Source organism: Rhamphochromis longiceps, linkage group LG16 (genome assembly GCF_057381845.1).
Source record: "Rhamphochromis longiceps isolate RC_006_pf linkage group LG16, R_longiceps_female_GT1.1, whole genome shotgun sequence".
In the NCBI taxonomy this organism is placed as follows: Eukaryota; Metazoa; Chordata; class Actinopteri; order Cichliformes; family Cichlidae; genus Rhamphochromis; species Rhamphochromis longiceps.
Genome location: NC_140572.1, coordinates 20194629 through 20217852, shown reverse-complemented (window position 1 = coordinate 20217852; position 23224 = coordinate 20194629). Strand labels below are relative to the sequence as shown.

The 23224-nt window shown below is 39.0% G+C and overlaps 2 protein-coding genes across 3 annotated transcripts; one reads left to right on the top strand and one right to left on the bottom strand.

Annotated features, from left to right (window-relative positions):
- Positions 1-397: 397 nt before the first annotated feature.
- On the top strand, positions 398-7560 carry gphra (golgi pH regulator A). Its single transcript, XM_085385673.1, has 14 exons — positions 398-655; positions 1945-2004; positions 2122-2225; positions 2309-2415; positions 2500-2601; positions 2800-2920; positions 4105-4185; positions 4277-4386; positions 4574-4662; positions 5698-5790; positions 5938-6033; positions 6475-6564; positions 6656-6721; positions 7115-7560. Exons 1-14 carry the CDS (start codon positions 614-616, stop codon positions 7319-7321), a joined length of 1368 nt encoding a protein of 455 aa, XP_085241799.1. The 5' UTR covers positions 398-613; the 3' UTR covers positions 7322-7560.
- Positions 7561-7926: 366 nt separating this feature from the next.
- Positions 7927-15801, bottom strand: pdzk1 (PDZ domain containing 1). Of its 2 annotated transcripts, XM_085385671.1 has the most exons (8): positions 13953-15801; positions 12852-13061; positions 12542-12755; positions 11437-11769; positions 11156-11352; positions 10851-11075; positions 10442-10768; positions 7927-9734 (listed from the first exon to the last, which is right to left on the bottom strand). In XM_085385671.1, exons 2-8 carry the CDS (start codon positions 13056-13058, stop codon positions 9681-9683), a joined length of 1557 nt encoding a protein of 518 aa, XP_085241797.1. In that variant the 5' UTR covers positions 13059-13061; positions 13953-15801; the 3' UTR covers positions 7927-9680. The 2 variants fall into 2 exon arrangements, with proteins under 2 accessions (XP_085241797.1, XP_085241798.1); XM_085385672.1 differs by lacking the exon at positions 13953-15801 and having other exon boundaries at positions 12852-13420.
- Between the last annotated feature and the right edge of the window lie 7423 nt (positions 15802-23224).

The window sequence follows — 23224 nt, the reverse complement described above, 5'->3', positions numbered from 1 at the left end:
CCACTATCCCTCCACTGCACACGTCCAACCCAAAACCATCCCAGTCTTGCCTCTCTAAATTTGTCCCCAGGTATTAAAAAGTGAATGAATGATTAAATAAATGATATTTATAAATAATTCGCAATTTATTTAAAAACAATGAAAACAATTTAACGCTATGGTTGAATACATTTTTTATTAACTTTATTGAAGTAAAGAAAAGTAAGAAGTGCGTTTTTGTTGCGCTTATTTTTTTACGTCTACGTTTTTACATATGGAAAAAACAACAATTGTAAAATAAATTACATTTCTGATAAATGTAAATAATATAGCCACGTTCACGGTTTGCTACAAAATGAAAACCATACTTTCTGGCGAAATTTATTTTTTGTTTTTGACGTCATAACTGTGAGACGGAAGTGTATTTGCAGGAGTCATTTCGGTGACGTCCCTTCGCGGGCAGTTGCTTTAAGATAACAGTTTAATAACAGTTGCTCCAAATATGCGCTTCTTAACGACATAACGAATAATTTGCATTCAGATCGGAGAGTTTCTATCATGTCAGCGTGAACGGAAGCTGTGCTCGACCCAGTTACACATGCTCAGTTAGTTTTCGACGCACTAAACTGTCATCATGTCGTTTCTAGTGGACTCAGTCATTATGTTCACCTCACAGGTAATGCTGAGCTGGAAGAGTCGACTGGTAGTAACTCGTGTTTAACTTCGTACACCCGGACATGCAGTGACAGGTCTAAGCTTTGACTCTCAAGTGTATCCTCCCAATATCACACCGAAAACGCATTTTGAAGACTGTTAGCTTGGTGCTAGTTTACAGATGGTACAGACCTTGCTAAATATCGAGTTGTGGTTGTAAATAACTTCATTTAACAGAAGAATAACAACAACTTACAAGTTGTTGTCTTACCTAAGCAAAAGCGCCTTTACTAAAATGTAAGCTTTGAGAGTACAATTTGAGAGAATGTTTACATCCCTTGAGTACTTTAATGTGTACTTTAATACATGGTGATTTTAACAAAAGAACATTCAGGCTGTTTCCTAGTGAATTGCGAGGATAGAAATACAGTAGGTTTGCTGTGCAGGAGAACTTGTGGATTATGTAGTTTCACACTCTACAAGTAGGTTTAGCTGAGTTTCGTCAGCTTCACACTTGTGAATGTTGGATTTGCTTGTTGCAGAATGAATGCTTGTTTTGTAAGGTGGGTGGAAATCCATGACCGATGTTGTGCCAAAAACTGATTTCCAATGTTTCCATGTGTTTTTTAAGTGTAATGTCTTTACTTATATTTGTAAATTGACTTTAGTGAACAGGATTTGTAAAGGGTTTATATAGAAACTTTAAAAATTACCAGTTTTTCAAGTATCTTCATAACTCTGTGTTATTGTACCTACATTATAACCAAGCCAGTCCCTTTTGGACACTTGAAATATGTTTCCTGAACTATTGTTATATATGTTGTAATTTCTGCTGTCCTCTTGGTCAGATTACTCTTTTTTTTAAGTGTTTTTTTTTCTTACTTGATAAATAAAGGATTTATAAAAGTCACTGCCAAAACCTGATTTTGGCTTGTGACAGGAATGTTGAGGCTCAGGATGACTTGGCATATAAAAACAGTTTTTGGCAGACGATCACTTTTTGGCACAACACCTGATTGCAAATAGGTGATAAGCATTTTTGGTGTAGGGCTGCAAATTGGGAAAGAGAACTTGAACTGCCATTGATCCCAGTGATCCTACAGCTTACTGGACATTTTCATAGCCAGTAAGCTGTGATAATGTGAGAATTAGCTAGTGAACGGGCACCTATACCAGAAACCTGAAGCTGAAGACATGCTTTCGTATTTAACTTAAGCACATATTTATTCGAACAAATCCATCAAACTATCTCTAGCTCTGATAAGCTGAAATTTGATGGTATGCACATACCTCCCACTTTATTCCACACAGGTTCTGTTCTTTGGTTTCGGCTGGTTGTTCTTTATGCGGCAGCTGTTCAAAGACTATGAGGTACAGTGTCTTTACTTACAAATTATCACCAGGATGGATAATAATAAATCTAATAAGAAAAATGTAAGCGTTTAGGTCGCGTTGTAATTAATTAAATGTGTTTTTGTTTGTGTGCAGGTGCGGCACTATGTTGTCCAGGTGGTTTTCTCTGTCACCTTTGCTTTTTCATGCACGATGTTTGAGCTCATTATCTTTGAGATTCTGGGTGCCTTAAGCAGCAGGTTGGTGTATTTTCTGTGAGATTTTAGTGTGTTTTGTTGCTTACAGTCAATGAAAGACGTGAGCCTTTATGTGTTTGCAACAGTTCCAGGTATTTCCACTGGAAGCTGAATCTCTACGTGATTCTGCTGGTTCTAATCTTTGTGGTGCCTTTCTACATTGGTTATTTTGTTGTCAGCAACATCCGCCTATGTAAGTTCGCCACTTTTGCCCACTAAAAAAAATCAGATTTTATCACTTAAAGTTTTTTAAACTGTTTGACATCTCTCGGAGCAGTGCAGAGACAGCGGCTTCTTTTTGCCTGTATGGTGTGGTTTACCTTCATGTATTTCTTCTGGAAGTTGGGAGATCCATTCCCCATCTTGAGCCCGAAACATGGTGAGTGCACATAGCTCACTTTATTAACCACCAGTCACTTTTATGTTCTCACACTGCATAGAGTATTTCAAACATTATAATTTTTTTTTTAAAATACAGAGGTCCCATCTCTAATATTGTACTTTGGAAAGAGTGTTGAAGGGCAAGCGAAGAGTTGTGATGCTTCAGTCTGATGCTTTGTGGGGGGGGTTGTGTTAGGGATTTTATCCATTGAGCAGCTAATCAGTCGTGTTGGTGTGATCGGAGTCACTCTCATGGCTCTGCTGTCTGGGTTTGGTGCCGTCAACTGTCCCTACACCTACATGTCCTACTTCCTCAGGTAAGCTCCACTGTGAGTGTATTCTGACAACACTTTCAGCTATGCTATGTGAAACAGAAAGTATATTTTTAGCAGGGCTTAAAATGAGGTAAATACAACTTCTGTTAAACAACAGCATATGATGCATTACACAGTGTCATGATTTATTTAACAAAGATGGATGAATCCAGAAGCAGCGTTTGAAAAACTAAGCCCACCCTTACTTCTTCCATAGGAATTAAGAGGGAAAGTAACAGCCAGGTGCTGATAATCAAATGCATTTGATTAAGCGATCATTAGCAGATCAGTTTGCCGGTCTGGAGCATTCGGGTGTGTATTAAAACAGTGCCAAGGAGGAAAGATATCTGCAGTGATCTTACAGTAACAATGGTCACTGCCTGTCAATCTGGGAAGGCTTGTATAGCTGTCATTTACAGCAAGAAACATTACTCATAAACGGAAGACATTTAAGACAGCTGCCAATCGTTCCAGAAGTAAACATCCCAACAAAGTCACCTCAAGGTCAGACTGTGCGACGCTCAGAGAAACTAAAAACACCAAGAGCTATATCTCAGATTCTACTGAAGAATTGTGGTTGGTTTGGAGGGTTTTCAGAAAGCCACTTTGCTCTAAAAGGAACGTGGCAGCATGAGTTTGGTTTGTATGTGAAGAAACCACAAGACATCTTTGGAGTGGAGATGTTTGGTCATATTGAACAGTGTCATGTGTAGCAGAAACTAAACAGAGCATATTAGCACAAACGCCTCATACTCATACTCAGCATAGGAGACCCACTCCCCGTCTATCAGTCTCACAAACGTGTGGGATTGATAAACTGGGAAACGGTTAACTGAGGTTATTGCTGTTAAAATGGTTTCACAAGCTGTTGCATCATGGTGTATACTTAGTTTTTCACACTGCTTCTATGTTTTTGTCTTAGTTTTGTGAAATAGTGACACAGTGTAACATGTCACATCATGGTTTGTTCTTAAATAATTTTAGAGCCTGCTAGCCAGATGGCTTTATTATTATAATATCCTGATAATTGAAATAGGCTGTACATTCTTTTTACCATGACTGTAATCATGCATTATATTAATCTGAGTCTCACTGATTATCATACTGACTTTTATCTTTTTTTCATGGCAGAACTCAAACAAAGGATGACACTGCCTTTATGCTTTGTGCTTTTGTTGCGTTCATAGAAATGTAACAGACAGTGACATCCTTGCTCTGGAGAGACGGCTGCTTCAGACTATGGACATGATTGTCAGCAAAAAGAAACGGTAAGAAAAGACTTTTTGTTTTTTCTTAAACTACAAAAACATATTTGTGTCGCATTTCATAGATTTTTTTTTTTTTTAACTATTTTTAAAGAATTGCTATGACCCGGAGGCAGATGTACCAGCGTGGGGAAGACCAGAACAAACAGACAGGATTCTGGGGCATGATCAAGAGTGTCACCTCGACACAAACGGGCAGTGAAAGTATCCTTTATGCCTATAATGAATAAAACTTGACACACGGGGTTGCCACAGCAGTTTTACGTGGTGCAACATGACGGGATTTGTAACTTATTTGAAGCCTAATTTCTGTGATTTTTCAGCTGTTACTGAATATCTCCATTTTAAGTGGGCTTAAATATTTGTAGTCATCCTTGACTTCTTTCTCCAGACCTCTCTCTGGTCCAGCAGGAGGTTGACGCTCTTGAGGAGTTGAGTCGGCAGCTTTTTCTTGAGACCGTAGACCTCCAAGCCACTAAGGTAACAAGAGTGCATGTGTGATCACATGCACACTTTGCTGTGGACTTTGGAGACCTTCTCTAATTTATTTTATATATTTTTAAAATTCCTCATCTATAACAAGTTGAACATCCCATCTCAGTTGTGATTTCTGTTCTTTTGATTAGAACCCAACCGATTTATCAGTGGGCCACTAGTATGATCTGATACTAGCTATTTGCTGGTGTATCTGTATTGGCACTTGCAACAGCTGATTGACTGACTATACAAGAGAGGAGAAACACCCTTCAATCTTGCTACAACTGTTGATGCTGCATAGTTTGCCCACCAGAGGGCACTCTCCAACCACTCTGGTGGGAGCATGCATATTGGGAATTGATCTGGGCAGAGTTGGGCAAAACTTGAGCAAGTAAATTAATAACTACCCATAACAAATGGAGTCAGTGAGTCTGCCAATGTATTGGAATATCTTATTTTTTACATCAGCAAATATCTGTCTGAAATATTAGCTGGACTCTTGCTGAAACCAGGTCCAGTATTCAGGTCCCTTTTCACTCTTGCTTATTCTTCAGTAAGTATCAAGTAAAGAATTCAGGTCATGTTATGACTTAATAGCTGTTCAGCTTTCATCATCATTACTCTGTTAAGCTTAGTTATTGATCTGTAACATATCAGGGTCCTTATAACATATGCACTAGCATGAGTCCCTAGCATGATGTGAACCATTTACATTGCCTGTCCACCATATAGAGGATTACACCACTACTCCTTGTAAAATGCTGATTCTAAAATGTTAATAACGTGGCAAGTGTGGTTGTTATTTTTGTGATTTAAGCAGGTAAGGTTTAGTCTGAAGCACAAAGCGACATGCATGCCTGTGTTTTCCATAGAAACCATTGTTTAATTGAATGTTTTGATTAAATCCAAGAGGACTCTGACACCATAACAGCACATCCTGCCTTTATAGACACATTTATTTATACACACTACGCCCTTTTCTTGTATGTAGGGTAAATGATTTGCAAATTTTTTAACACCACCTTTCTTTATCTGCAGGAGCGAATTGAGTACTCAAAGACATTCCAGGGAAAATACTTTAACTTCCTTGGCTACTTCTTTTCCATCTACTGTGTGTGGAAAATCTTCATGGTGAGAATATTCACATAATGTACTCTGGCTTTGTTTTTGTTTTTTTCCATTCATAATGACATACATAGTTTTGGTTACATAGTAAGTGTCACTGTGTATCTTTATTGCACTAGATGTAATAAAATGTTATTCTTCTTGTAATCATAGGCCACTATAAACATAGTGTTTGATAGAGTGGGAAAGACGGATCCAGTGACGAGGGGCATTGAAATTACGGTGAACTACCTGGGCATTCAGTTTGATGTGAGACACACACCCATGCACTCACAAACACAAAGCTGTGTTTCGATTAGTTCATAAGACTCGACCCAAACATAAACAATACTTGTCTTACCTTAATGTTTAAAAATGAATTTTTTTTACTGAAATTTCATGTTATGGGGCCTTTTTTTGTTCTCCAGACACGTCTCCATAATTTAGCTGTGTAAATATGTCCCCATAACATGAGTAATACACAAGACCTGCAGCAATGTCATATGTCATGTAGACTTGTTTTCTGCAAGAACTCTGATCATGCTCATTATTTTTTTGAGTTCTCACAGTTCACAATTAAAGATCCTTGGAGTCACTTTTGAATTTAAATGAATAAATGGCTACAAAATAAAATCTTTTATTGGTTTTTGCCTGCACTATTTCTCACGCCACTGTTTTTCTTATTGATTTTTTGTCTTTCTCACTTTTCAGGTCAAGTTTTGGTCCCAACACATTTCTTTCATCTTGGTGGGAATAATCATCGTCACGTCGATACGTGGCTTACTCATCACCCTCACCAAGGTAAAGCTGTCACTTCATAAGGTCTTTTTAGGCAGTTCATCTTGATCCTCATGATCAGTTTAATGAAACATTTTCTGCTGCTTATTTTTAGTTTTTCTACGCAATATCAAGCAGCAAGTCTTCCAATGTCATTGTGCTTGTCCTCGCTCAGATCATGGTGAGTGTGTCTGCCTTACGCCTATGTTTTTAAGAAAACCTGCAGCCTACAAATGACCGTGAATCTGAATCTTTGTTGTCATCGTAGCAATGAAACTGAGGCGCAATTCTCTCTGTGCAAAAAAGAAAAAAATCCACACAGTTCCTCAATAAAATGTAAAAATTAAATTAAAAATATATAGAAAAATATGTCTATAAACATCAAACACAATTGTTTCCATGTTGCACTAGCCTCCACTTGCCGGTGTTGATTTAAATACCAGCAATAACCTGTGGTTGTAAACATGAGACTGAGTTGTAAGATTGTAAACATTGCATAACAAGTTATACTGAATCAAATTGTCTGTAACTGTAATTTGGCAATCAGACGTTTCTGTGTATCTCAATCCAATAGGGGATGTATTTCGTGTCATCTGTGCTGCTGATGCGTATGAGCATGCCATTGGAGTATCGCTCCATTGTGACAGAGGTTCTGGGAGAGCTGCAGTTCAACTTCTATCACCGCTGGTTTGATGTCATCTTCCTGGTCAGCGCTTTGTCCAGCATCCTCTTCCTTTATCTGGCCCACAAGCAGGCACCAGAAAAACACATGGCACTCTGATCTCCTGAAGTACATCACCTCTCTTTGGACTTGTGATGCATGGGCTAACTTTTAAATTTGGAATTTAGAGATATCCAAAATTACATTATTTTATATGTATATGTTGGACATATTTACCTGGACTGCCTTTTCCTGAATCAGGAATGGTGGATTTTGAGGAATAAGTTTTGGGGACCTTTTGGGGTGCAGAGAACAACTTTGAACTTGGACCCTCTTGAAATTAAAGTATTTACAGAACATTATTATTAGGTTTTTTTGATTTTCTATTTGAAAATACAAACACTGTTTCATTTGTTTACTACATTCTTTTCTTTCTTCATTGTCATGATTGGAGCTGACCTGGGGCCTGTTCACCATATGTCAGTCAACGTTTCAGCTGGATGAAATTGTAAATGGTTTGGTTTAAGGCCACATTTTTCACCATCTTGGATTATTTGCCACAGCAGCATACTAAGACCACACCTACTCCTTTTACTTTATTGTAAATTACCATCCATCGATTATGCATATACCATATTCAGGGTCGCTGCAGGCTATGCCAGCTGTCTTAGGTGAGAGGCAGAGTACATGCTGGACAGGTGGCCAGTCTATCACAGGGCTAACGCATAGTGGCAAACAGCCATTTAGAACTATCAGTTAGCTGTCAGTACCTGGAGAAACCCACGCAACCAGGGAAATCATGCACACTCCACTCAGAAAGGCCTCGGCGACCTGGTGGATTTGACCTCGCTGTAAGGGAAAAGTGCTTACCGTTGCACCACCATGCTTTCTGTTAATTATAAATGACATAAAGATTAAATTTCAAACTGCAGATCACTGCACAACCCTGGCTGCATGGTACACTGATGATACCAGGAGCATTTAAAGTGGGGAGAATGATGCGTGATTGTCACGATCCTCGAGTGTACTGTGAGTCGTTGCTGTTAGGGAGATACCACTTTAGTTGGGAGGGAATAATAAATATAATGTATTACTACCACATATTTGCAAACCAAGGTGTGATTTCTTCTCCTTGCTTTTAAATAATTATGAAGAAAATATTTTTGAATATGCAATAACAAGAATATCCAGTGAGTTAACTTTACCTTTTAAAAATAAAAAACACTGATAGAACGTGCCAGTTTTTCAAAGAAGGAGAAGGCCACCTGCTATACTCTTGAAAATCAGCTGATAAATATTTTGGTGGACAGGCTGACTTTTCCAGCTGGGTTCAAGTCAGACCCAGCTGATCTTCTCTCGGTTGAATATATATATTTTATTAATTTCCCCCTTTTCACATTTGCTTTGAAAGTAGGTTAGCATTTACCCATTTGAATTTATTGTATTTTCCTTTTTTTGTTTCAGCTCCTTGGTGTGCAGCTTGCTTGATCAGAATATTTGAAAAGCTCATTAATCGGACAATGGACACATATATATTTGACATTTAAATATCTTTACCTTTTGGGTTTCTTTTTTCCTCATGTTTTAGTATGAAAGCATATTTGAAGGATTTTTTCATGACATATAATTTTAGATCCCTCACTTGTTTTTGCTGCTTTTATGCTCATCTACCAGAACCTCTTGCTCCAGTGGGGTCAGACTTTGTGGTCTCTCACTCCTCTAAACAGAGTGTGCACAAATCATTTTCTTTTATCGGTATACATCCACATTTAATAATCATGCGAGGCCAAAAGCTTCTCGGATGACACAAGCAGCCTCCGTCCTTGGATCTTTCTTTTTTTCTTCCAATGAAAAGATCAAAATGCCGCTTGTGATCCACATCCTGAAGTGGCTGTAAGTTTTGACAAATATGCTGTTTTTAGCTGCCAACAAAAAGATATTCATGAAGTTGATCTTTTTTCAGATCACACCTTTGTTTATTCGTGTTTCAAAAACTTTTCATTTATTTATAAATCAGACAGCAAATTAAATTTTAAATATTTCGAACATTTATTAAAAGCAGGAGAAAAAAAGAATACATTAAAGGTCGCAGTGTTTACTGGCAGTATTAATATTGTGTTCATTCTCGGTGCTGTGCTAGTCATAGTAGGAAGGATATTACTCATCTCCGCAAACACACTCATCAAAAGGCAGTTCAAAGGATCGTTGGGCAAACGTTCCTGAAATTTCTCGATATTCACAAAGATGTTTTTCTCAGCCATGTCATACAGTTGAAGCAGCTACTCTGCGATGATTCAGATTTTGACAGTAAGTTTGAAGTCTTCACTTCATGTCCTATTGTTTCTGTCAACTTAAAAAAATCTTTTGATATTAAGTCTTTGTGAGAAGCCAAGCTGACTGGTTAAAATAAACAGAAGAAAAAGAAACAGATCAACATCAAATGAGGCCAAATCAGGAGAGGGGTCCTTCAGGTCGCTCCTCACAATCTCTCATCAATGCTTTCTGTAGACGAAGATGATGACACGGATGAGTTCTAAATAAGAGAAAACACAGACGTTATTAAGGACAATGAGCTTTTTTCCTGTATGTTTTTAGTTCAGAGATGATTGAGAAAAGGTGATGAGAGGTATTTTATCAAGCAAATGAAAATACTATAACCAAGGCCAAAATTCTGCGGTTATAGTACAAGCAGATTTAATGTTTACTATGCTCCTGATCCTAGTTTGGTGTGTTAGCATGCAAACAGCAGCCACAGAGTACAGCTGACGATGATGGGAATGACGTTTTTTAAAGGCATTTGGTCATCATCAGTGTCAGATAAATGTTACAGTTCATTCTTTGTCTTGTCTTCCTTACAGCAGATGGCTGCCATTCTCCGAGCCTGGTTCTGCTAGATGTTTCTTCCTGTTAAAAGGAAGTTCTTTTTTCTTCACATCTTTGCCAAATGCTTGCTCATAGGGGTTTGTTTGATTGTTGGGCTTTTCTCTGCATTGTAGAGTCTTTACCTTACAGTGCCTCGAGGCAACTGTTGTTTAGTGCTATATAAATAAAACTGAATTGAATTCTGAGGAAAAGATGGATGTCTGAACAAGTTTCCTCTCATCCAGTCATCGAATTATTTACACCAAACCTTGTAAACCTCGCCGTGGCACTAAAAGGAAACCCAGGGGCTACTCAGAGCCAGTATTTATTCTCTGGGGACTATGAATGTTTTCGAAACAATTAGAAACTACTTCTCACCCTCTGTCTTTCTGGTTCAGTCGGGGTTGTAGGTCTTGCTTCCTCTTCCTCCAGTCTCTCCTTCCTGCTGGCTTCTGGAGTTTTTGCACTGTGGACTTGAGCGTAAGATGTTTCCCCGAGGAGCTGGCGTGTGATAGGCACTCCTTGAGCTTTGAGCTTTTCATAGACGCTCTTTTTAGCCACCAACATTTCCAGATAATTCCCACTGCCTTGGATAATCTTCACCACGTCATCATGATGGCTCTGCTCTACATTCACCCCGTTCACCTCAACCACAATGTCATCATCCTCCATGCCTACCTTGTCAGCTACTCCACCCTTCACCACCTGGAACACAGTGTGTCTTATCACTTATCAGTTGTGCTTAAAGTGTCAATGGTCAAATTGTGGACATTATTTTAAGCCTTACATTTTGAAGGTAATGGCCGCACACTCCCTGGATGCTATTTAGATGAAAGCCAAAGCCATCTGAGGTCTTCTCCAGTTTACACAGTTTAGGCCTGAGTTCCTCTTTCCTCTCTGCAGCAGGCGTGCTTGATCTTGTAGGAATGGGTAAGTTAACAGTTTCTGTGTAACTGGGTGGTGAGTTGGAATCATTCATCTCCTCCAAGAAAAGCAGAGGAGGAACTTTCCCCTGTGAATGATACAACATGATATAATTTAGACCACCTACAGGGATTACTTAACAGACAAGATGTTGGCGCCCTGGCTCACCAGCTTATACACTTGGTCTGTGTCTTTGTCCACTACTAGGAGGCAACATTTGTTGCCACTCTGCTTGATCCTGTCTACCACCTCCTCATGGCGGCAGCTCTCCACATCTCTGCCATCCACAGCCACCAGCCTGTCCATTTCCTTCAGGCGCGCTTTTTCTGCTGAACTGCCTCTCTCTATGTCCCTGATGAAGTGTCCTGCATGGAGTCATGGAGCACATTATTAAAATGCAGCCTTCTTTGGACAGTATAATCTACAAAACATAGTCATTATAATCATGCCTGCTTGATTGGGCTCCTCTCTAAGGGTGAAGCCGTATCCATCAGATCCTTTGGTTATGTTGATGATGCGTGGTTCTTGAGGGAGGTACTTTGTTGTGGCTAACCACGAGCCAATCTTTGCATGAGTCTTCTGATAGAACTTGTCTGTTTCCTCGTCGACCAGTAGGAACATGATATGGCTGCCTGCCCGTTTAATTTTGTCCACTGCTCCTTCGTGTGTGATGTTTTCTACGTTTTCCCCGTTGATCTCCACCAGACGGTCACTGAGTTTGACCCCTGCCCTTTCAGCTGTGCCTCCTGGGGTCACTTCTGTCATGAAAAGTCCACGCTCACCTGGACATGATGATAAAAAAAGGAATTTTTTTAAACATAATTGAACAGTTTTCTTGATAGCTCTCTACAGACTAAAAAGAAAAAAGTCATCCCTTTTGAAGTTTAACCAAAATCCTAATTTTAATTTGTGATAGTATTTTTTTTGTATCTATTACTACTGAAATACCTTTCAAAGATAAGTGCACAGAAAACACTGCAACAAGTTAGATATAAAGTCCAGGTCTGAAAAGTGAAATCGTTGCAAAGGTCTTTAAATCTTCATGTGGAAGGTGACTCCCAAAGAAAATCACATAAAAGTCTATAATGAATGAGCATGGTTGTCTAACTATTTCTGTGACTGGACTATAACAGACTGTTGTCCGTACCAGGGTGAATCCTCTTGCCTGAGGACAGCAAGGATAGGGTCATGCACAGCCTGAACTGGATAAGTGGAATAAAATAGATAGCTGGACAGAAGTCTGTAATGATACTTAAGCTCCCTTCAACACTATCATGATTAGTTCTGGTTTTAGCCACTGTTTTCAAGCCTTATTGACTACTATACATATGAGGCATTAGGAAATGCTCTATTAGCAAATAAATACGCTTTTAGATGGAACCACTGTAAGTGTCATATAAATGGGTACTTCCAAAGTTAAGTCATTTGAGTTTAGCAAATCTAAACTTCCACTGTCCAGCGTCAAATGGCTTTTATTACTATAAATTGTCCTCCTATGGCCTTTTTTATTCTAACACTTACTCAGAATTGGGAGTCCCTGCATCCTCTCCTTACCTTCAACTGAGCGAATAGAAAACCCAAAGCTTGAGCTGGACTTAACCAAGTAGCAGAGTTTGGGTTTTAGACAATGTTTTTCCACTCCGTTGGCAACTGGCTTGCTTCCAGGGTTGGAAAGGTTTACTCCCTGGGCTTTTGCTTGCTTGTAGGAGGATTCATCGAGAATGTGAAATGTGACAGATGTTCCACTGTTTTTCACCAGGTCCACCACCTGTCCAGGAAAAAAAGATGCTTGTCACAGCAGAACTGGTCTAAGAGTTGTTATTGATTTGATTAATGCACTGCAGTATTTCTGCATCCTGCTCACTTCAGAATGCGAACATTCATCGACAAATGTTCCATTGACCCGGAGGATGCGGTCTCCGTCTTTGATGCCAGCCAGCTCAGCTGGACCTCCCATTTCCAAGCAGCGGATCAGGTGACCCTCCTCGCCATTTTCCACCCTCAGATAGAAGCCAAATGTCTGTTTTGGTTTCTTGGATAGGGTAAACACCCGTGGCTTGTACCCAGCCATGTCCTAACAAAAAAGGTGAAAAGCACACACATGACAATCACAGTGGTAAAGTCATGACATTAAATACACCTGTCACTACTAATGCTTGACTTACAGGCATATCTTCTTTTTTTAACACCTCCCGCCACCCTTTGTATTGTTACTGCCTCTGGTCTTTTAAATATATAAGTAGAGTAGAAACTATTACTGGACCTTAAGGACCAGTAGGAGGGTTGCTTCAGATCAATAATCTTACAGTTAACCTTTCATGCTGGGTTTGCAACAGAAGTTAATGGTTAATAGCAAACATAGCTGACAGTGGTGATGACTCTATAAAAAAGCAGCTTGGACTTTGAATGAACAATAAGAACTTCTGCTGCAATTCTTGCTGGATTGTTATTCCCATACAGGAAGGTCTGTGTGTGCACATGTACTGGCTTATTTATTCAGCCAATAATGTAGCTTAATAAACAAATAATGGCAAAAAAAAACAACGCCTTTATTTAAGCAGGCAGGTTAAAATAATTTTTTTGTTTGTATTCCTTATACTTTTACATTTAGTTTTTACCTGTTCTAGATTTAAGTGTGTAGAATTTATGTTTGCACTGAATGCAATCTTAAAGTGTCATCTTAAAGATCACATTGTTTATAGATCCGGTATCTAATTAATAAGAGCCCTGAGATTACAAATTTATGTCTATAATCTCAGTAATATCTTGTGTCAGTTTACTATAACACAAGCAACACAGCTCACCCTCAAGAAACACTCATCAGACAACATTTTCCATTATTCTTAAAATGAATTTATAAGATAGCATAGATCTAGTTTTGAATGTGACATTGAAAATTTTTAACTAACTACACGATCTCTGAAAAATTACATACAGCGTAGTTGAGTGTTTATAATATACTCACCAGCCTGTCTCTCCTGGCGTCTGAATCTCAAAGGAGAGCTCACCTGTTACTGTTTAGCTGTTATCTATGTATCTTTAACCTGTCTACCTCCTCCTTCCTGCCCCTTTTCCTTCCCCCTTCAGGGACTTTGACAGGCCAAAGGTTAGCCTAAATGCTGAGTTATTTAACAGTTTCTAGGCTCACAAATATCTGCAGATGCGTTACAAGGTGGGCAGTCAGCTGTTTAGTGGTCAAAGGTACAAAATGCAGGTGGCAAAAAAACAATGTACAATCATTGCAGCACACACAGTTATTACAGCATTGTGAAATTTTAGTTATAATCACTAACACAGTATTGTGAAATGACTACAAAAATGCATAATTTAATTTTTACTTGAAAGAAAAAAAAGGATGGGTTCTTATTAAAACTTGACAAAGAATTACCTAAATTGTGTTATAGCAAAAAGGTCAATAAATTTGCATGAAATAGTACTTAAAAAGCCATTTCATGTAATGTAAATATAATCACTAGAGATGAGGATCAAGAGCTGGTTCTTTTGGAGAACCTGTTCCCAGTTGTTCAGTTACTTTGAGTTTTGAGTTCGCCTGCCTATCGAGCCCACTTATCTGTTTCATTTGCACTTGTGCTAATAAGCTAATTTCAGTTTGTGTCCTGGAGGTAGGGTTGCCAACCGTCCCTTAAAAAACGGAATCGTCCCGTATTTAGAAACAAAAGTACACGTCCCGTATTGAGCTAATAAGGGACGCACTTTGTCCCGTAATACAGTGAGAATCAAAAGTAGTCTATAACTTTTAATGGAATTAACACTTTGTTTGAAAACATAATTCCCAGCCCCTCTCCTGCTTTGTGACCAATGAGCTGACAGCACACTTATGACAATTCGAGTATAACAATTCAGATTACCGCTCATCTCATTGGTCGAGGAAAGGTCGCTTACAGAGAAAATACCGGAAGACAACAGATGACCACAACAAGAAGCATGGCCAACAGGGAAACAAACGCCGACACTGCGGTGCAAGTCTCGGATGACAGTACACCTAAAGCTGGGCAGACACTGTGCGATTTTTTCAGTCGCGTTATTCAGCTCCTGCTCAAACTGCACGATTGACTCGCAGGGGTTAGAAGTTGGTAGGTCACGATGCAGGTCTCACACTATACTGCCCGATGCTCTGATGCGACCTGAGAGCTCACACTGTGCGTCCATAAAATTAAGGTTATAACAGAAAATCTGTCGCTCGCTCTCTCTGTCTTTCACTCACACAGACACACCACCACCATCAACTTTGCTAAATTGCTAATGAAAAACATGATCAGGCAGCTGTGACTGAGCAGCAGTGTCGATCCAACTATTTTCACGGTTGTTGTGGTCGTGATAATTTTGTGATGCCACATCGAAAAGGCTCGGATGAGCTTTCCAAAGTTCTCCAAGTTGTGCCTCCGTCGCTTGTGTCCAGATCACACGCTGCACAGCCGTGCTGCTCCGTCTTTTTCACCGACGTTTACGTGTTTGCGCGTGAGCAGTGTGAGCCCCTGTGGTGACACCCTCACGAGCGATTGATGATCGGGAGCTGGTCGTGAGGTGTTAATCACTTCTCGTTACCCCACGTATACTACACGACGCACGATGAAGGCCAAAATCGGTCCGATCACTCAAAAATCGGCTCAAAATGGGCCTGAAACCGCACAGTGTGAGCCCAGCATTAGAGCAGCAATGTTTGTTCCCCTCAGAGAAAGGGAAGAATGGGAAAAGGAAAACACCTGGCTGGAAAAAGTTAATATGGGCATGTGCAGTGAATATCAGCGCTATGTGGCCAGAAGTGTGATAATATAATTTATTTTGTATAATAAACAACTGCAAGGATAGATGATTACAACAAATTGATGACTAATACATAAAAGTAATACATAGATGAATAATGATGATGAGTTATGATGCGTAATCATGGGAGCAAGCGGGTTTACAAACAGGAGCAGCTGATTAGCATTAGAAAAGCTGAAATAATACCTCAACTGAAGCCAATTGTACTAAATGCACTAAATGTGCACTGTTACAAGAATATTTTTCTTTCTATTGTTTTCTATTATTTTAAGTTAAGCAGGACAAAGTTCTTTTAAAGAAAGATTTACTTATATTCTCAAAAGTTAAGCATGACAGGCTTCTGTTTAAGAAAGAGACCTGTTTTATGTGTTAATGTTGTCATTTTGAGCTAAAAATAAATGGCTAAATGATCATTTGTTTCACATGTGTTCATATCACAAAGAATACACATCTACTTAAATCAAATTCAAGTCAAATGGTTAAAAAAATAATTTCACACACAAAAAAAGAGCTAGAAAATTCACCACACTGGGAAGGGTGAAGACAACTGGGTCGCCCGGCCCTGGCCACGAGGTGTCCCTTATTTATTTTTCAGGGAGTTGGCAACCCTACCTGGAGGAGGAAATTTATTTTTACAGTTTCTACAATGTGGATATTAACATTTTGCTTATAGTTTGGACAAAAGGAGGAGAGCCCAGTGTTTAAGTGCAAACTGCATCCAGGACAGAACACAACTTCTGCTCTTTACAAGCACCTGCACAAACAGTATGCTAATGCTAAGTTAGCCAAGAATCCAGAGTGATGTTAAAGCTGAGTTGAGTAACCGGCCCCATTGCAGCAGCTTGACCTTGAAGTTCAACAGGTAACAAAGCCAGTGATGAGCAATCAGGCTGCAGCTTCCCTTGCTGTTCATGTTTCTAACATAGAATCACTATGATGATCGCTTTAAAGTCTTTTTGTTCTGATTTTGATCTTTGCTTTATGCTGTCAGCATTGTGTTCATACCTAAATAAAAGAGAAAGAGAAAGATCACACGTGTGTCCTCATTAGGATAGGTTAGTGTGTGGAAATGCAGCCTACAGGATTATTTTGTTAAATAGTATTTATGAAACAAGGAGTTTCAGGTCATTTTAATGAGTAACATGAAAGTTACTTAATAGTGTAACAAATTACTTTCCCCTGTGAGTAATTAAGTAGCGCACTGCATTACTTTTAATTATTGTGTTCTGTGTAATTTGTGCAATACATTACTTTTTATGAGTAATGCTCCCAGAACTGATCACAACAAATAGGGGAAATGCCTACAACAGGCACAAACACTTGTATGCAATTAATTTGCATAAATGTAATGTCTTTGATATGGTGCTTAGGGATGGCAGTGACTCTCAAAGTGGAGCCAATAAGAAGCCAATGAGAATCAATAAAAGACCTGATAAGGAACCGAATCTATAAATATGGACAATGAAATCGGAATCGCTAAGTTCTTATCAATACACGTCCCTGATAATTACCCATGTGGGTGTTTCTCTTACATTTACACAACTCAAAGCTGCAATGTTTGCATTATGGCACATTCAATCCAGTCTCATTCAACAAATGTGTCATAAACTCCACCCTCAAGGTCATAATGTTCAAATCTAATTCTAATGGTTTTATTGTGATGATATGGTGTCTCTTGAGACGTGCAGTACTACACAAATGTCTTGAGCAACACTTCCTTTTTTCTAGGAAAATGTAGACTATATCTAGTAATTTAATGAAATAAAAAAGAAAATGCAGTATATAATGCTAAACAGACAGGGTTTTTCTATCTAGGTATGCTTATACTGCAATGTTAGTGTGTTTGGGGTCATTGTCATACTGAAAAATGTGGCTTTTGTTATGCAAATGGTATTGCATGGTGAATCAAAATCTGAGCGTATTTTTCTGTGTTTGTAATTCCATCAATTTTGACAACATCCCCAACACTATGGGCCTCCAATGTGTTTTACAGATGCTGCAGTCACTCGCCTTTGTTCCTTTCTCCTGACCTCTTCTGTAAATACTGATGGTGATTGAAAAATCAAGAATTTAAAATTTGGAGTCATCACTCCATTAAACCTTATTCCACCTGTTTTTAGTTCATTTCCTATGTAATTTGGCGTACCTGAGCTTTTTCCTCAATAATTCCTTCTTGACAGCCACTGAGATAATTTATGGTGAAGCTTCACTGAACAGTATGTGGATCAACTGAAGGTCCAGAGTCATGTCTCAAGTCCTTTGTTAGGTCTTTGCTTTGATGGTTTTCTGTTTCATAGCCACATGACTTTCAAATATTGTTATCTGCTGCAGATAGTTTTTTAGCCCAGTGTCCAGTTTCCTCAATTTTTTTAAGGACACACTGCACACCATGCTGAAATATACCAAGTTTTTAGGTAATAGCTCTATGGAAATTACCTTGTTGGTGCAAAAATAGTATTTTATGCCTATCAAACAGCTTTCTTTTTCATAGATTCAACGAAAGAAATGGAAAGCAGCCTTCGTCCAAAGAAAAACTTGGACAACTGTTGATCAAGACACTTTAAAATCTTTTTAATACATCCGGCTCACTGGAAGCAAAATATTAAGAAATTGTGGGCCAAGACTGTTGCACAGTACCATAATGAAGAGACAGACCAACACCGGACTAGCTATCCATTCTGTCAACGGTACAGTTGGTCTAACTTAGATACTTGTATAAAGAAATGTGTCCAGGAAGTTTGCTCCCACTGGCATTCATTGGTTACTTAAAAGTCTAAGACCCAGAGGTTAATTGGTCTTGTTTTCCAAGAAACAGCTTCACAAATTCCACCTTAGTGTCACCACTGGTTAAGAATTCCCCTCTATACCGCTTTCCCACGTCAATACTTAAAATGGTAAGGATAAAATGTTGACTTGGCTAGTCTTCTAACAGGTGGATTAAAGGGGGTCATTTATTTTTTTTAGTAAAGATCTTTGTGGTGTAAAAAAATTCAAGATAGGGTTGGTCGCAGTTAAGTTTTAATGTTTGTTGTTAACCTGGTCGTAACTCTGGATGTAAAAAGCAGTTATACGATGGCACAAAGGTGACAACCAAGGCAAAATCTGCAAAAGAAAAGTTTTATTCATTACCGAACTGGTGTTGTTGTCAATATCTTTTTAAACGTTTTATTGTATGCTACTCAGAATTTGGTTCTGGTAGTGTCCTCTCTTTCTCAAGGCCTCTGGGGAGGCCACAAAGTAGATTTGAATTCCTCTCTGTGCCTTTGAACAGAAATTATTTCAGCACTGAGTAGACGGTCAAAATGAATATAAGTGCTGTGGACTGCCAATGATGAGACTGCGTAATATAACAAAGGAACTTTTATAGCTGCGCTTTATGCAAATGATGTCCTGACATGTTCAGATTTTAAGTTATACTTAACAATATATTTATTTTATTTGACTTATTAACTATGTATAATTTTGTTTCTATTTTATTACTATGTGCATACACACTGAGAGTTACCTTGTGTATGTCATGCTGAAAGGAAATAATTACTTTAGAATCCCAAAATTACATTAATTTGTATGCACAGAACCAAACTGCCTCTGGCAAGTTCATCTTCTAAAAAAACCTCTAGATATATTTATTTAATTTGCATAAATGCAGAAAGAAATCCTGAGTCACACTTGGATGGTGATATTAAAACTTCCACGCATGTATAAGATCCAAATATCTCGCCAGGTAATATCCATAAAGGTGTGTATCCCTTAAAAAAAGAAAATACAAGGTCTCATTTCCAGCTTACATCTTTACTATAACATAACCTATGTATCCGACATCTAACAAGCACATCTGGTCGAAAACCCTTTTCGGCAATGCTTTGTACTGGCATCAGTCTCCCTCCCCCCAATATAATTTTCCTCCTTTTTTTGGCACACTGCTACCTGTAATAGCGCATTACCACCAACAACAGTAATGTATATTGACTGATGTGCAGACCTGCTGGTGGAAAGATGTATGGATATCCATTACCATCCTTCACAGTCCACAGAAATGTGAATCACATCACTCCACGCTTTTACTGTATGGATATAATTGTTGGTGCAATGCTAGAGCACTTACCTTTAACAATAAACTGAATTATGTGTATTCAATACCTTCCACCTCTTGTACAGTAAATGGTAACAAAGTAGACACTGCTGCTGTTTTGTTTTCATCTATTGTTGAAAGCTCATTTTACTGGGAATAAACTATTCCAAAGATTCCCCTCATGGCACTAACATTGTTTTAGCTGGTTTGGTCCTAACATCACTCGGGATCAATGTCTCACTGCACCCGTGAGAAGCAAATGAAGGATCATATTAGTGTCATATTAGTGAGGTTTGCATTACTGATCTAATGCTTCTCGTTTGTATGTCTACAATATTTGTGATTTAAGCAAGTTATTTTGAAGAAGCCTCGGTTACACGAGGTCATTGTCCCTGGGGGTTCCTGGAACCAATTTTGAGAGCCAGCACTTTAGTAAATACTATACTGATGTAAAAAGTATGACGAGGTCTGTTTGTGACAACCTGGTGCGACCGACAACAGGAAATGGCAGAATTTGTGCTGGAGACTTCAATCTTTCTGCCTGTGCACCTGAACACTCAGATACCCAGTAGGGGTGTACGTACCTCCTGACCAGGCACTTATCACTGCTGATGGGTTGGCACCGATTATAACTCTCTCTCTCTCTCTCTCTCTCTCTCTCTCTCTCACACACACACACACACACACACACACACACACACACACACACACACACACACACACACACACACACACACTACCAGTTTGGAGTCATATTTGAACAATCAATCTCAAGGGTTTAGGAGCCACAACCTGAGGGGAGATGAGTGGAAAGAGACTGAAATCCATTTCAGCTTGGCTTAGTGCTGATGCGTTCATAATCCATTAGCTCTTGTCATCACCTTGAATTTGCCAGAAAAAAAACAAAAAAAAAACACACAAACTTTGTCTTTTTGTGATGATTGGATTTTCCAAAGAAGCTGTTATTATTGAATATGGAACATAATGGCATTTAAAATATAGCTATACAAGAATATACAAAATATGCATTTATTATTTAAACAAAAGTCATAGATATCAGCCTCAAAGTGCCACCCAAGAAGTGGTTGTCTCCAACCTGTCCTAATCAGCAGGGACGCGTCGGTAATCAACATGTCATGCGATTACGATGCCCAACGGGGAGCACTATTCTCTGTCTTCATTCTGATTGGCATCCTCACATGGCTTGTTTATCTGGGCTAAGTGGCTGTGCACATGACCTGCCCGAGCCAGCTAATTAGACCAGAAGAAAGATTGGAAATGAGCTGCTTGTAATAATATCCCCCTCCATTTTTTCTGGAAATCATTTGAGTGTTCAGGGCGCAAACAGTGGCTTCCCAGTAATAACACCCTTCAGAGAACAGTGACATTTTAACTTAACAAATGTGCAAGTGGCACTGAAGACACAGTGTCTGTTACCTTTTAGGGAAAAAAGTAGACATGTAATGTGTCCAGATTCAAGGCAGATACTACTGTATATCCATATTTCATCCTTAGTTCAGGAAAATATAATGATGAAAGCGAAGAACTTGACTTAAAAATAGCATCTATGATGTATGAGACCCCAATAAAATGACAAGAAAGAGTTCCCTTAATCAGAGCTTTAATGCAGACTATAAAGGATTTGCTAGCACCAAAAACATTCTGTCATTTAACAATATTGTTATTTAAAGACACATGCGCTTTAGATTTTTTTTTTAAGCAAAGGTATGAATCTGCATACAAAAGAATAAAAGAAGAGAGCCAAAAAGAGACCAAAGTAGAATCAAAAGATGGTAAAAATAAGAATGAAAACCACGCACTCTCCCACTCTCCAGTTTGTTCTTTTCAGAAATGATGAAGAGCACTCGATACACGATGTTACTGCAGAAGTACAGCTAGGTATACAGTAGTAATGGGCACAAGCATTTTCAAGCCACGGGAGCTACAAGTACCTCATCAAAAAAAAAAAAAAAAAGAGGGCAAGACCGCCATGTGACAGTGAATTCATGAGCCCAAAGTTCAGTTTTAGGTGTGACATTAGGTCGGTCTGCCAAAACCATTCTCCTGAAGCGTTAGGCAGCTTCCAGTGTGGGTAGGATGAGTGTACAGGCAATAAAAGAGGTAAAGGCCAAGACATTTAAGGCATTTAGTTTTTCCAGAATCCTCTAACGGCGGCAGAGTGTTATGGCGGTCAGCACTGTTGCCTCACAGCAAGAAGATTGTGGGTTCCGGGCCAATGCCTTTCTGTGTGGAGACTGTATGTTCTTCCTGTGTCTGCATGAGTTCTCCCCAGGTAATCTAGTTTCCTCCCACATGTTCATTCTTTCATAAAAGTGGTTATTTGTTACATAACATCTCAACACATGGAAAAATAACCACTCACAGGTGCCATTCAGTTTTACTTTCAGAGGATTAAACTCAGCCAGAGAAAGAATCTAAGTGATGGCGATTCTTGGTGGCAAAAAACTTCCAAAAGAAATGCACATTCATAACAAAAAGGAGTTCTTAAGAGAGCACAGGAAGCATCAACAGACAATGAAACAAATATGGGTGGAATAACACAAGCAGGAACCAGAACACGATCACCCAATACTGAAACAAGAAACCGACAGTGACAGAGATGGTGGGGAAAATGGTTAAAAAAAATAATGGCACAGCAAATTCAACAGAATAACCAGGATCAGGACCAAACAAAAGCCTTTGCTGAGATTTCAACTGTACTATCAGTTCTGCCAGAATAACCAGTGTGGGTGTTTTGTCACTTCTTTCCACAGATGACTGTTAACAGAATAGATCTCGAGTGTTTCTCAAATGTTCAAGTCAGACGAATAAAACTGCTTCTGCTGGGGGAAGGCTTGAAGCTGAAATGGTTAAAAGAAACTGCTGGTAGCAAATAAATCAAGTCACACACAGAGAGAGTTCTACATCAACCATAAATGCTGATGAGGAGCAATTAAGTGAGTAATCAAATGAGTGCAGATGAAAATATTACAACACACACAGCCAGAGGGCAGGCGGCATGGCAAAAAGTGCAAAATAAGTATGCAGAAAACCTATTAAGCATTTCTTAATAACGTAAGCTTAGTCAGTTCAAGTGAAGAGGTTAAAGATGTAATGATGAGGATTTTGATAATCATGCACCAGATATTATACCGAGGAAGTCTATCACACAAGCGTTTAGAAACTGCACTGATATATTCTGCAGCTCAAACCTTTGTTAGTCAAGAGAGATTTGCAACAAGATGACCGAAAATCCGCTCAGACCTGCCACATGGGGGCGGTGGCGTGCATGTAAAAACCACAAAACCGCCTACAGTCCGTCAACACTTAAATAAGGTGAAAACGTCCTCGCTCTTAATTGAATTACCAGCAAGCACCTT